This window comes from Suillus paluster (assembly GCF_016628075.1).
Source record: "Suillus paluster strain FC165 chromosome Unknown EDB91scaffold_4, whole genome shotgun sequence".
In the NCBI taxonomy this organism is placed as follows: Eukaryota; Fungi; Basidiomycota; class Agaricomycetes; order Boletales; family Suillaceae; genus Suillus; species Suillus paluster.
This window is the reverse complement of record NW_024537564.1, coordinates 74,752-88,669: the sequence shown is the minus strand read 5'-3', so window position 1 is coordinate 88,669 and position 13,918 is coordinate 74,752. Positions and strand designations below refer to the sequence as shown.

Here is a 13,918-nt window from a genome sequence, read left to right as displayed (position 1 = left end):
CTTTCCGACCATGACTACATTTAGTGATGATGGTGGTATCAATATCTTGCAACGGCAGCAGGTCTTCGCTGCAGTATCTGCTATAATTCTGTGTACACACGCTGCACTAATGAATCTTCAAGGCACCATCAACCGCCTGATGGACTCTCTCACTATGGCATTTGGGACCACCAATGAGAGTCGTGTGGCAGATGACCGATCGTGTGCCTTGCAGGCCATGCAAGAGGAGGAGAGTTTGATGAATGATGACAAGCTTGTCCTTGTTCATGCATTTATGAGGAGCTCAACAATCTGTAGCACATACATCCAAATCGTCCAGAATGATCTGCGCTTACCTTTTTTACAAAGTATCATTGAGCAGATGAAAGAAGGTTGCAATTTGTAGCTCCTTGTGTATGAATTACTATGTTTTCACACTTCGTATTCTCAACCAAATTGTAGTATGTCAATCATGTAGGATACAATACAAATGTATTGCTAGACATCCTCATCCTCTGCCTCATGCTCGAAATCATCCTCCTCCTCATCAACATCAAGCTCATCGACATCACCGACATCAATAATGCAAGCATCCTCTACAAAATCATGTTCCCGGATATACCTCTCGTAGTCCTCCCACATTTGTGATGCCATGCGATCATGGAACACATTTGAACTTGCATATGTGTCTGTGTCTGCACCTGCACCTGCATTCTCACCAGTATTAGTATCATTAGGCAGTCCTTGATTTGCGGGATTGTCATTGATGGTGACAGCGCATGGGAGAGACCCCTCATCCGGATCATGAATGCGTATAAAGTTATGGATGGCGCAAAGTGCAGTGGGGATGCGCGCCTGTATTTGAATCCTGTATTCTGGGGATATTAATAGAATGTGAAAGTGTCTCTTTAGGACACCAAAAATTTGTTCAATGACATTGTGTGTGGATGCATGACGAAGGTTGAAAAGCTCTTCTTTATTGACCAGCCTGAAAAACAACATTAATTGAGTGCATGTTCAAAAAAAATCAAAGCTTACCTGACACTCGCGCGCCCCCATTCTGCAAGATGATAACGAACTCCCCGATAAGGCACCACAAGCTCTGGACGAGAGGGAAACCCAGCATCTGCAAGAAAATACTTGCCAGGTGGAAGTTTTAAGCCCCCACCAAGGGCTTTATCCCATCAACGTGCATCAGTTGCGGATCCTTCCCAACCAGTAAGCGCAAAGGTAAATTTGAGGTCAAAATCGCAGCTAAAGAGACAAATTTACGATATGAAGCCTTTGCAATTGTGGTAGAGGTGACATTGAGATGTGGGAGGGAAGGCATGGATATGGCTCCCATCAATCGCTTCAACAGCGTCCTTGAAATAGGGCCAACACTTTGGGTTGTCATGAATTTGGGTGGAGACCGGTGTGTTGGCGGCAGGAAGGCAGACATATCTTGTATAGAAAGGGTGGCTTGAGAAAATACAAAGCATCTTTCGAAAGTAGCTATGACAGAGTTAGCATTGAAGTTGAAACATAGAGAGTGGACTTACCAAGAAATTGTGCCATTTGATCGTTGGAATTGCTCTCCAACATGTTGTACTGTGAGCCCTGTCACGCATGAGTATAAAAATATTGCCAGCTGCTCCTCTAGTGAGACATGGTGTGAGTCTGTGTGACCAAGAGCACAAAGCTCATTGATAAAATGCTCAAATACATGTGCATGGATGCCAAGCTCACAACAAATTCATTCCGGATGGCCAATGATGAGTTCAATAACCCATTCTTGGCCAGATAAGGCGGAGGTGTGGTAAGGTTCTGGTTCATCGGGTATCTGTAAGATGAGTATGTGCACAGTTGCAGCAAGAAGTATGTTAACAAGCAGTGTGATATAATGAAGAATGCACTGGTGGACTGCTGCTTGCACCGGCCTTGTTTGATCTGGTGGTCGGATAAGCTGCGGAGGTATAAGGTGATCCTGTGGAATCAATAATGGTTGAGTGAACATTGAGATTCGACGGTTGCAACGTTGAAGATCTGGTACTGTATATGTATGATACTTGATCTTATCATATTACTATCGCTTACCTGTCACTTTCAGACTCCGTTTGCATTCTGACATCCTTGTGCCACACCAAAATTGTGTTGTTGGAAATTTGAGTTCAAATGACAGTTACCGAACAGGCTCTTAGGAAATTAAATTAAAAAAGTCATAGGCCACCAATTTACAACCGTGTCTCAATGTGTTGTGTCTTCCCCTAGCTTATTATCATCTTATCAATTACTCTCACCATGTCTTCCATCTTTGACAACCTTTCTGAACTTTCTGACACTGCTGTCGAAACTGAACATGAAATGTCTCTGACTGTTCCAAGTCTTCTGACAGACATGAGCCCAGACAATGAAGAGCCTTCACCAACTGCAAAACAGCCTGCAAAGAAATGAGGACGTCCTCACAAGCAGCTGGCCAAGACCATAGGTGAGTATATGTGTTTGCATCAGTAGAGTACTCAAAGTATCCGACTCTCATGAAGCTTCTGACACAGCTGAAACTGTCAATGTGCATGCTGAACCCAAGAAATCAGCCATCATGTACTATCTCACCATGTTAGTGTTGCTGCAGGTTCGGCTTACTTCCGGTTTTAGCCATAGCCAGACCTATTAATAACTGATAGAATCACGTGACTCAGCCTGCGTCATTTACGGCCCGGCTTGGCTCAAATAATTACGGTTTAGTCGAGTTATGGCTTAAAACCAGCTCAAAGCCTAAATATATTTTAAGTCCAAAAATAGATTACAATTTAGATGCCAAAACTTTAAGACTCGAAAGCCCAATTAGGAAATCAACGCGCTGTAGATTGATATCGATCATACAAACTCGCAAATGTACTCTACATCTAAATACAACGCACAAATGGGTCCCCAGAATAACGTGAGTGGTCCCATTAGCTTTCGATTAAAAGCTAAAATAGATGTTAGCAATACTGTAGCCTTGATCAAGCACGAACATTAAATGATCAGGTGAAGCATGAGGCCGATATGGCGGCACAACACCGCAAGTCAAGGCAAAGAGCAGCTGAAAGGGGCGGAGTTCAAGGGGAAAGAGGACCTCAGGAGCCTTGGAGATTGAAGTGGTGATGCTGGTTGGCGAGAGTGATGGGTCGTGAGGTGCGGGAGTAGGGCGGCAATGGGAAGGGCAGCAATGGGACGTGCGAGATTGGGTTGGAAGGTGCAGGGGGACTAGGCAGGCATCGCAGAAATCGGCGAGATCATGTAGGATACTGCATGTTGAAGCCGTCATGTTAATCTTCGGTTCCCAAGAATATCTATGGTTGAAGGTTAGCCAAGCAAGTGAAGTAGTGATTGGCGGGCTGACGTACCTGCTGGCCACTGCCAATACTATTGCCAACAAGCTCAAACGTGTTGACCTTCACAGCGTTGGGGAATGAGCATGCAGGATGAAAAATAGCTCAGGGATACTCACCAGTGCAAAAACCAGGGTCCATTTCGAAAAGTTTCTTCGTCTTTGGTCCAGTCTGACCTACGTACTGCCCTACGAGGTCGGAGGCAGAGCACTCGATCAGGTCGAATGAAGAAAGGAATCCCATGTCGTAATACACTTGACCAAACTTCCTCGCGATGGTCGTTTTTCCAGTACCTAGGGAGAAGTAGATCCCTTCATGAATACTCTGCTGGGGATCAAAATGTGTTACTTACCTGGAGGTCCTTTGAAAATGAAGCTCGTTCTGTGCAATTGTGGAAAATATAGTACTTATGGGTGCAGCCGAAGCCTGAGGATGCGAATGAGTTCGTCATATACAAGCTGGCAGCATTTGACACTCGGCTCTTCCAGTCGCTTAATCTGTTGCTTGACGATGATTTCAAAGGCTTGCGTGCCAACAAAAAGTGATAGTGTTTGACCCTGCATCGTGGAGAAGGTTTAAACAACAGTCTCTGTGTTACATGAGTAACAGACCCACCGAAGAATTGTACAAGATAGTTCAGATATCTCCATCCTTGACCTGATCGAAAGGGTTGATGCTCTTCACACCATTGTTGAACAGTTCATGGAAGACGAAGCTGATTCGGGCACCACCACTCAACTCATTCAGCGAGAGGTCATTGGTGTTACCGTCAATGACTGTCCGGAATTCGTTTGTGAACTCTGTGATGACTGAAAGGACTATGTTGCCAGAGGATGCATCACCCATAGGACCGCCCAAGGTAGCTAGTTCAGCAGTGTATTTTTGAACCTGCGAGCTAATACGGGCCTTGATGTCAGGCAGAGTGGCACGAATGTGCTGCATCAGAATCTAAAACAGAAGGAAGGTCTTACTGACGCATGGAGAGTGATTGAGGCACGCACCATGTTCAGCTTACGGGCAAGGAATGGCGTCCCACAATACTGGGCTTTCCCTTTGTATGAAGGGTGTAATTTGAAGAAGCTGCGCTCCCCCCAAACATGTTTGACAGTATTCCAGCACTTGATCAGCATCCAAAGCCGAAGTCTGGCCACAGAAGTTCAACTCGGAAATTGCAAGTACAGACATGCGCAAGCCACCTTTGAGACGACTGTCGCTCACAGCTAAGTAGCAGCGCACGGTAGATCAGTTAAAGTATGCATATCGGGGTTCCGACTCGGAATGCCTGGGCACGACGACAACGAACGCTCGGGCATGACGACAACGATATGCTCTGGTTCACGTGTGGGGAAATGTCGTCGAAGGGTGGGGGGGCACTCGGGAGGGGTACTGCAGGAGATCCGGATGGCCTAAACCAGGGGATTGTCAGATGCGCTTAAAGGTAACAATTGAAATTAGATATACAAACACACTGCAAGAAGAATCATAAGGTGCGTGATGGTAAGCAAAAAGTAAGAAATGCGGGGTAAAAATGTTCGAGGAGATGTCAGGTATCATAGATGGTAACCTGGTCAATGATGTCATCGCACTCATGCTCTGCCATGGCTCTGAGAACAGCATCATATGCGCAACTGTCACCTGCTGTTTCACTAGAAACAGGTGCCAAAAGCTCGTTGGAGCTGTTGTCGGATACCATTGCACCTTCCATGGCCCATTGTGACACCACCCAACCTTCAGTGAAGTTAAGTCGCTCCTTTTTGACGGAGAACTTCACCATCTGTAGTGCCTCCATGAGGACCAGGCTGATTTGATTGCGCTTCTTCATCTATGTTTCGCTGCTTGACGAGAACACCCGCTCACAGGGAACGGCAGATGCCTGGATTGGGAGGTAGTCCATAGCAACTGGCGTAAACCATTGGGAACATCGCCTCAGACAGCTGGTCAAAACCTTGCGGTCAACAATGAAATATGTAACTTAGCGGAGAACAAGACTCTCACCTGCCAGAAGGAGAGTACATTCGTTCTCTCAGGACTAAGATTAGCGGTATTATAAGCCCCAAACTCCTGTTCAACCGTCTGGACAATATCGGGGGAATGCGGGAGTACATTCCTCTCAGGAAGTCCATAGATACGTGAGCCTAGTGTGCGTGACTGTAGTCGTGAGACTGGGTGTGTTGGAACTGGTACATCAGGGATCTTTTGTGCTCGCTTGGCATGCATCTGCAGGACATGTGAGCGCATGCCAGTTGTTCTTTAAATAAACGTACCAGATTTAGAATGAATTCCTTCGCCGATTTGACTCAATTTTCATCCCAGTGCTCTTCAGCCCACGACAGTCGGCATGTGGGATCAACAACTATAAAATAAATCATAAGATATCGACCTTTATGAAGGTGCAAGGGACTGACACATTGCAACTGCATATGTGTTCAGTGCAGGCCATCCGGTCATCATACTTCTCTGCCCAACTTAAACCAATGTTGATGAGTGGCGCACAGTGCAGGGGCGCCATCAGCCAACTGCTTCCAATCCTCGAGTAACCTTTCAAAAGTGGGAATTGCACTACCCAACATGGGAGTGCTCTCGCTCAACATAGATTGCTGAGCCTGGTGTGGGGGCTGACATCACACAGTTAATTGAAACATAGGTTTCGAAGATATTGATGCATACCTCAAGAATTACTTCAAAGTCCTGTAAGAAGTGCCATTCCATTGGACTCAACTTTTTCTCATGTATGGAGCGTTGATTGGCTGACTCGAAGAATAAATCAACTGCCTGGGCAACTGTTAGTCCATGACAAATGTTTAGTGAGACGAGGCCTTGCCTGATGTAGAGTTTGTAGACGATTAAGCATCACGTAAACTGAATCCCAGCGTGTTGGTTCGTCGAGCAGGAGTTCGACTGTAGGGAGCTTTATGGGCTCGCCATCATCTCCTTGGAACCATGCCTTGTCATTACCTATCACAATCATATCCCTGAAGTTCCCACATCGTTGGTCTGATGCACGAATGGAGCGCACAACATTTCTGGCACGTTCGAGAGCTTTACCAGGTGATAGCGCTCACATAATCCTTCTTGTCAATAGGTTGACCACAAACATCCCATGTGTCCTTCACGCATGAAAAGTCCACTGTGACATAGTCATCGATAATATGCTTCACGCATATGTTGATCACATGCGGAAAACAGGGAATGTTGTTGTCGATCAGATCGTAATCGATCTGGCGTTCCTCGAGTAAGCAGGAGAGCTCCTTCATCAATGTTTTGTTGTTTGCTGCATTGTCCAATGTGAAATGTCCAGGCTATATGAAGTCAGAGCGTGTCATATAAGTACAGTTAAACACTTACATCTTTTGCGACATCAGCACGATCGAGGAGACGCAGTAATGTTGAACTGAGAGATTTGCCAGTATGGCTTCCAGGAATGTGGTGAAAGGCAATCAAGGCTACCCTCAAGACGAGCACTGACGTCTTCTCTTCCTTAGCAATCCAGTGGGCAGTGAGCACCATGAATGGGCGGAGTTTCTTATCTGACCAGAGGTCAGACATGAAGGATATTTTTCCTTGCGCTCTCTGTAAGGTTATATGAGACACTTGATGGGACTCTCAACAACTAGACACTTACCTGCAAGATCACTTTTCAACACCTGGAAATACTTCTGCCATGAGACGATAATCAATTCGCGAAGTTTCATGCGGTGGGGAATGTCTGACTCATTCACTTCCCTCTGCAGAAGACTGTATCAGCTGCTGAAACTCCACGCATTCGATTATATTTATTGCCTGTGGATAATCAATTAAGAAGAACGCATAGAAAGTAAATACCACTTACCTGATCGTCCGCGACTATGAACTTCACTAACTGACGGTGCATCGCATCGATGCTGAAATCTGGTAAGTAATCATCCGGAGATAAGCAAGTTCCGGGCAGCAAATGTGCCTGGTTAGGGATGGAACCAAGCGAGTCGATATGATAAGCGGAGTCCTGGAGTCTTTCACGGATGGCCACCAAAGTCCACCCTTCATCAAGTCACCCCTTCAGTGACTTTAAACGAATAGGCCAGCGCAGGTGCTCGGCCTCTTGTAGGTATAGGTTGGTATGGCTGTAGAAAGCATGGTTACGATGGGCAGTAGTGCCGGTTGTGTGCTTGTATGAAGTGATTGGGTGTGAACTGTCTGCCTTCTGCAACTCCCTGGACAAGGTTGTAAAAAAAAAAGAACAAAAGAATGGCAGACACATACTCACTCGCAGGGTTGGCAAATCTTGCGTTTATTGGCTGAATCAAACCTAAAGAAGTAACAGATATCAGACGTGGTTATAGGCTGCGTTCCTATGATACCTGTGGCCAAGGGATCGGTTTGGGTGGAGTAGACGGTACTAGTAGCCGTCTGCAGTGGGCCAAGGACTGGAGGAGCCCTGACTCCAGGTGCAGGCAAGTCATCCTCTTCATCCCCAGACACATTACTGATCTCAATATATTCTCCGTCGTCTGCTGTACGACTGGTGCCAGCGTGAGCTGGGTTGTCATCGCGGAACCTCAGAGGTAGCTGTCGTTGCCTATTGGGGTGCTGAAGCATAGTTGCATTCAATGCAACAGCAGCAGCAATGGGGGGGGCAGCAGCAATAGCAATGGGGGCAATAGCAATGGAGGCAATAGCAATGGGGGCAGCAGCGATAGGGGCAGCAGCTACATGGGCGGTAGCAGTGGGGGCAGCAACAATGTGGGCAGCAGCAGTGGGGACAGGGAGAGGTGGAGCAGCAGGAGTAGGCAGTGGTGGTAACCTGGGACTTCTGCCCTCGTCGACAAGGAGGCATGTTCAAGTGACCGTAACGGTGAAGATACAAAGACAGAGTCTTTATAAACCTTCGTCCTGGGGAAACAATGGGGAAACCCCAGTACTGAGTCACCTAATAACCAGGCCAATGTATTCGCACAAGTGAAGTAACAGGTCTAAATAACATCATTAATAGTGATACAACACAAGGGGAACAACTGAACGTACACCCAGGGTACCTACCGTGAGATTTTCGCGCTCGAGTTGTCCTAGGGAACACTACATGTCAGTGGGGTTTCCCCGATGCCACCCATAGAACTTACCCGATGAGAAGGATACCATAAAATGTGCATTCTAATGGGCACTAAATCTGGTATTTTGCTTGGTCTATCTTCCATTAATGAATGCTTGTGGTTTGCTAGACTTATCACTAAGCAGGTGGTCAAGTGAGTGAAAGCTTGCTTACCTTCATTCGCCCTGATCAATTGAGTTTTGAACCTAGGATCATGATACAGCGAAAGGGAAGTGGGGTGTTTGGGGAAAATCCCCCATGCATCATACAGTAGGCTGGCCATGCCGCCATGGTGCTGATTGAATCCGATAAGGTGAGTCTGATCGATATCAGGACTCAGGCCTCAGGAGTAAGTATCTGGAACAAGTTTGTTTCCGTCGCAGGCCAACCAATCTGCAGAAAAATAACACTTGGTTTGCAAGGAGGGCAAGGAGACGACGGGCAAGGAGACGACATGCAAGTGTGAAAATTTAGAAAGATAAGAAGCTTATTAAGAGCTGTGTGGGAGGATGATTTGAATTTCGCCTGACTTGTATTTGGCCGCATCTGAACCAGAAATGCTGTTGGCTCATACACTATATACATATTATGTACAGATAGAGATAAGGATTCAACAGCCAGCAACTAGTATTTTGTTACAGCGTGGAGCTGAAGTAGTTGGGTGCATCGGAAAGCCATTACATGGGCGTAAACTTGGAAATTACTTGAGCTTAATATCGTGAGTGGGAAAATGAAACAGATTACTCACACACAAGTCGATTTGCGAAGAGGTGTTGCATCTGGTGGACATGCCAGTGGGGGCGCTGCCTCGGCAATCCAATGTTCATTGGAGATTGGAAGGGGATGTATGATGTGATCATTAGGTTGGGAGAAATCCAGTGAGCACGTAGCTGGTGCGGACAATGTGGCTTGAAGACCGTGAAGCAATGAACGAAGATGCCCATAGTCAGGGTCCTCTGAGAACGCAAGAGAGCGCGTGTAGATGAGAATACTTGCGAACTCGACAGGAATTCCATCGCATAGAACTTCAATGGTGGTGTTGACCTTGCACTCGAGAATAGAAGAGCTGGATAGCTTCTCATGGTCACTGGTTAACCATGGAAGGGAGCCGCGCAACAAATAGATCAACATGTATGTAAGTGACTCGAGATCGTCATGACAACCCGGGTCAACTCCTAAGTGATTGTTGATCGAAGCGAACGCAGGAGTGCCAGTGAGACTTCGATTCTGATGGAATGGGATATGGACTCTGGTTGCAGTGTTCCAGTATTCCTTTGCAATACCAAAATCAATAATATATGCAGTGTGCCTCAAATGGCCAAGACCCACCAAGACATTCTGCGGTTTGATATCACCGTGAACGTAATTGTGTGCATGGATGTATTCGAGACGTGAGAGCTGGGAAATGTGTTAGCCTATCTGCAACAACCCAGCATAAACCAACTGACCAGTTGGTCTCCTAGATTCACGACAGTGTGAAGGTTGAATTTTCGATTGTGTGCGAGGAAAAGATCTTGCAGTGATGGCCCAAGGAGGTCAAGAACCAATGTGTGATATGTTGCCTCTCTACTGAACCAGAGGGCGCAGGGTATCCCAACTCCACCTTCAAGTCGTTTCAAAATGGTGTATTCATGCTGTACAGAAGATGACTGGCTGACGATGGGTTCGAGTTTGATCGCAACTGCATCATCTTGGATGATGTTCCATCCATGGTATACAACAGCTAAGGGTCCATAGTATGTTGAATTTTTACAATTGTAGTCAGTTTGTGAACAACGTACCATATGAACCAGATCCCACAACATCTCCGAGTCTGAATCTACCATCAACTCGTATCGGGACCTGATGATTCATGATATGTGGTAACTTGAGCCTTGAGTACAACAATCCAACAGTGAATCCAACCGCGAGCGAGACTTGAGAAATGATGTGTGATTTCCAAATCAGCTTGAGCTGCCTCAAGCTGGCCTCAAGCCAGCTCAAGCTGCCATTCATGATTTTTGGCTTACAGTTGGTTCAAGGCACTTCGTCCAGCTAACGAACCAAACCAAACTGTACACAAGTGGCCTAGCTCACTAGGATAGTGAAAACATTGGCAAACCGGTGAACGCCAAGCTGGAGCGGGCCGTAGCCGAACTGCGGTTATACTACAACATGTACTTGATTACCCAGATGCAAAAGGCCGAAAATCAACGAAAATCCCCTAGCCTATATAATAGTGTATGGTAGTGCTAATTGAGGCGCATTTATCACTCATTGGATCATAAAAAATGGTCAAGATTTGGGAAAGTTACAAGCATTTCAATAATTACTTGTAAAAGTCATATGAGCCTGTCTTGTAATGCTCATAACTTGCTCAAATCTTACCCATTTGACAAGATAAGAGGCTCAAAATATTCATATTGATGAGGTCTTCAGTCCTGGACTGGTTTGAGACTGGTCCACTCATAGACTGGTCTAAAACCGGTCCGGTTTTTGGAATATTACAGGATCAAAAAAACTGGTCCTGATCCAGTTGCCTCCAAAAATGGTCAAAACACCGGACCAGACCCGACTTTAAAACACTAGTTATGATGAATAAAGGACTTGATCTTGAAGAAAGCTTCTTTGAGAGGATTGAGATTGGGGGAATAAGGTGGTAGATACTTGAGTCGAACACCTGCCAATGCTGTTATGCGAAACCTCTCAGATGAGATCCTGCAGCACTAAACCCAGCAAGGGGTGTTCGTAGCATGGATTTCGGCACTATCCCAGCAAGGAGCTTGCCTGCACTTGGTCTGAGTAAGGGTTGAGGCCCTTACTTGCATAGAGTTGATTGGAGATTCTCAGGGATGCGATCCAAGAGAACAGAGTTACAGTTTCGGTGCAATGAAATAAGTCCAACAGACAACAATGTGCTGCCACTGGGATTCCAAATGAGGGTCTCAAAATCCATTATCGAAGTGTTTATCAAGACAAGATAGTGAAACTAACCCAATTTAGACTTTCATTTCCGGACTCAATAAACACCATCCTGCAGTCACCCTTGGGTCGTATCCTGCACATCTCAGTCATGGTCGGGCGTCCAAAGTCAGTCACAAGGAAAAAAACAACTTGCTAAGCAAGAGCAAGAGATTGCCATCACTTGAGCCATCAATGAGTACCATGCTGAGCAGCGAAAAGATGAACCCACAAAAAGCCTCTGTGCCATCTGTCGAGAAGTCCAGGAGGGCACTGCAGGTGACGAGCTTGATGTCGACAAGGATGAGCATGAGAATGCCAGTGATGAGGATGAAGAGGAGTAGTAGCTAGCCTGAGGATCATTACGGTATGATAATCGCTTAGATGGTACTCTTGCACTCTATAAATCCATATTAGGGCTGGCTCAACTGGTGAAAAAAACAGATATCAAGACATTCTACTGATTCTCACATTGTGCATGCATCACTCATTCGATTGCTCTGTAGCATTGCATTAGCATGGTCATCATATATTTAAACATGACTGCCACATCAGAATTTTAATTTATGTGCGAGTGTTCACTTGAGACAGCCAAGAAAATTCACTGGCTCAAATGCTGGTCCTATACTGTATCTTGAAGTTTGGACCAGTTGCGCCTTGTCACTAGATGAGCAGCAATGTCCTTGAATAATGTGACTCGTTGATTGTTGATTGTTATATAGATAGGTATAGTTTTGTGGCCCTTAGATAGTACACTATAATCTCACAATTATTATCCATATCTTATGAAGACTACTGAGTTTACATCCATCTAGTTCTAACTTGTGGAAATTTATCTGACTTACGCAAATTTCCTCTATCTTGTCCTAAGTTTGTGTGGGAGGTTTTTCCTGATGAAACCAATTCATGCCTCTCCAAAGTACGAGTTGCACTAAGTAGCGCTGCCGTGGTCCGGTCCAGAACCACGGTTCGAACCGGACTTTTGGTCCGGTTCTCCATGGTTCGGTCCATGGTTCTCACATCAGCCAGAACTGGACCGGAAGGCAGTTCTCAGTTCTACATATTCCCGGACCATTCTATTTTGGTTCGGCCTTCCCGAACTGTTCCGAACCCTTGTCAACTTCGACTTCAACTTTGACAACATTGGCCTCAACATCAGACTGTCGTCTTCGGGAATTGCACTCTAGGTTAATCAGGCAATCTTTAGCATTTTTGAAGGTAAGTACTAACTAATCAAATTATCAATATTCTTGCCTTCTGACATTTGTTTGACTATGTCAGATATATGTTTATTCAAGTCTGCACACTTCCTAGACAGTCATGATCCTCCACCGGCTCTCAAGTCTCTGTTCTGGGATGCATGGGTGTTGGCTCCCTGCTCAATATACAAAATGAGGTACTGACGACAAAATTGTGAGTTATCTCTCTCTCTGACAATGTCTCAAGACACCTGTGTGCTTAATGCTGACGGCTCCCTCAAGGACGCTTCTGATATCACTTTCTTTAACGATCCTGACGACAATGTACCGCTTCCCCAAGTCTCACCTTCCACCCAGCCATCGACATCAACTGCATCTACAAGAAATGCCTACTCCGTTCTACTCAAAGCTGGACATACCCCAGCAACAGTCGCAGCTGGTTCTTGGCGGTCTGGCCGTCCCTCAAAGCCCTCAGCTCGTATTCGTGATGCTGACAATGCCTGCAGGCTGTCTTCATCTTCAGGCACGAGGAAATGTGCATTGTCAAGCGCTACCGACCATCTGGCACCCAAGAAAGTCGCTATGCAACTTTTACCTCCTCTCGACTCTGAAGATGAAGATGAAGATGAGGACATCCATCCAGGAGAATCATCCGCCGATGAGCTGGTCCCTCAACCTGATGTCGAAGAGTTAGACGACACCGATGACGCCAAGTCCGAGAATGGAGTCGCCACTCAGACACTTTCAAAAAATGAACGTACAGCAGATGTTAGGACTATATTCACTCGCATTCCTGATGGCTGGGTGTGTACCCTGTGCAAGTAAGTCGTCCATCTCATTTTCGATATTTTTTAAAACTTTCACACAAGGGATGCTGGTGAACCAGCGCACAAGCACACCTTTCGCGGAGGCACTTCAACACTGCGCACACACATTGTTCGCCACAAGAGGACCCATTTTCAAGTGTACAAGCAGCGCTGTGATGCCGCAAGCATTACTATGCACTCTCGTGCTATTCCACCAGGAGAAGATCATCTCACCGTGACGCAATCAACTCTGGACGCCAACCTTGTTTCGAAACCCCCCATGTTTACCAAGGAAGGACTACTCGAATACATTATGGAACTTGTTGTGACAGAAGACGAGGTACATCAAGTTTTATAATTTTATTCATTCAAAGTTTATTTACATCATGCTGAGCTGTCACGAATCCCAAATACGAACCATTTTTCATTTCTTGGTTTTCCTTCGGCTACTTCCAGTACCCGAGCCGGTCACGTGACTCCTCGTCATATATCACCTGATGCTTCTCCAATTGGTTCCCCTACTCCACGGGCTAGAACAATCTCGCTTCCTAAAGAAGAATCGGTCGGATCTTGGGT

At 45.9% G+C, this 13,918-nt stretch overlaps 3 protein-coding genes across 3 annotated transcripts; 1 reads left to right on the top strand and 2 right to left on the bottom strand.

Annotated features, from left to right (window-relative positions):
* Positions 1-3,968: 3,968 nt before the first annotated feature.
* EDB91DRAFT_1035939 (Dynamin central domain-containing protein) lies at positions 3,969-4,420 on the bottom strand (the record flags this gene model as incomplete). The annotated part of the gene is made up of 2 exons (XM_041312805.1): positions 3,969-4,280; positions 4,334-4,420. Coding segments are annotated over 2 exons (399 nt in total), but the record flags the coding sequence as incomplete, so codon positions are not given.
* A 4,721-nt stretch (positions 4,421-9,141) lies between these two features.
* EDB91DRAFT_1044996 (kinase-like domain-containing protein) lies at positions 9,142-10,251 on the bottom strand (the record flags this gene model as incomplete). The annotated part of the gene is made up of 3 exons (XM_041313156.1): positions 9,142-9,795; positions 9,846-10,120; positions 10,179-10,251. 3 exons carry the CDS (start codon positions 10,249-10,251, stop codon positions 9,142-9,144), a joined length of 1,002 nt encoding a protein of 333 aa, XP_041182386.1.
* A 2,522-nt stretch (positions 10,252-12,773) lies between these two features.
* Positions 12,774-13,700, top strand: EDB91DRAFT_1077735 (uncharacterized protein; the record flags this gene model as incomplete). The annotated part of the gene is made up of 2 exons (XM_041314950.1): positions 12,774-13,357; positions 13,406-13,700. 2 exons carry the CDS (start codon positions 12,774-12,776, stop codon positions 13,698-13,700), a joined length of 879 nt encoding a protein of 292 aa, XP_041182385.1.
* Between the last annotated feature and the right edge of the window lie 218 nt (positions 13,701-13,918).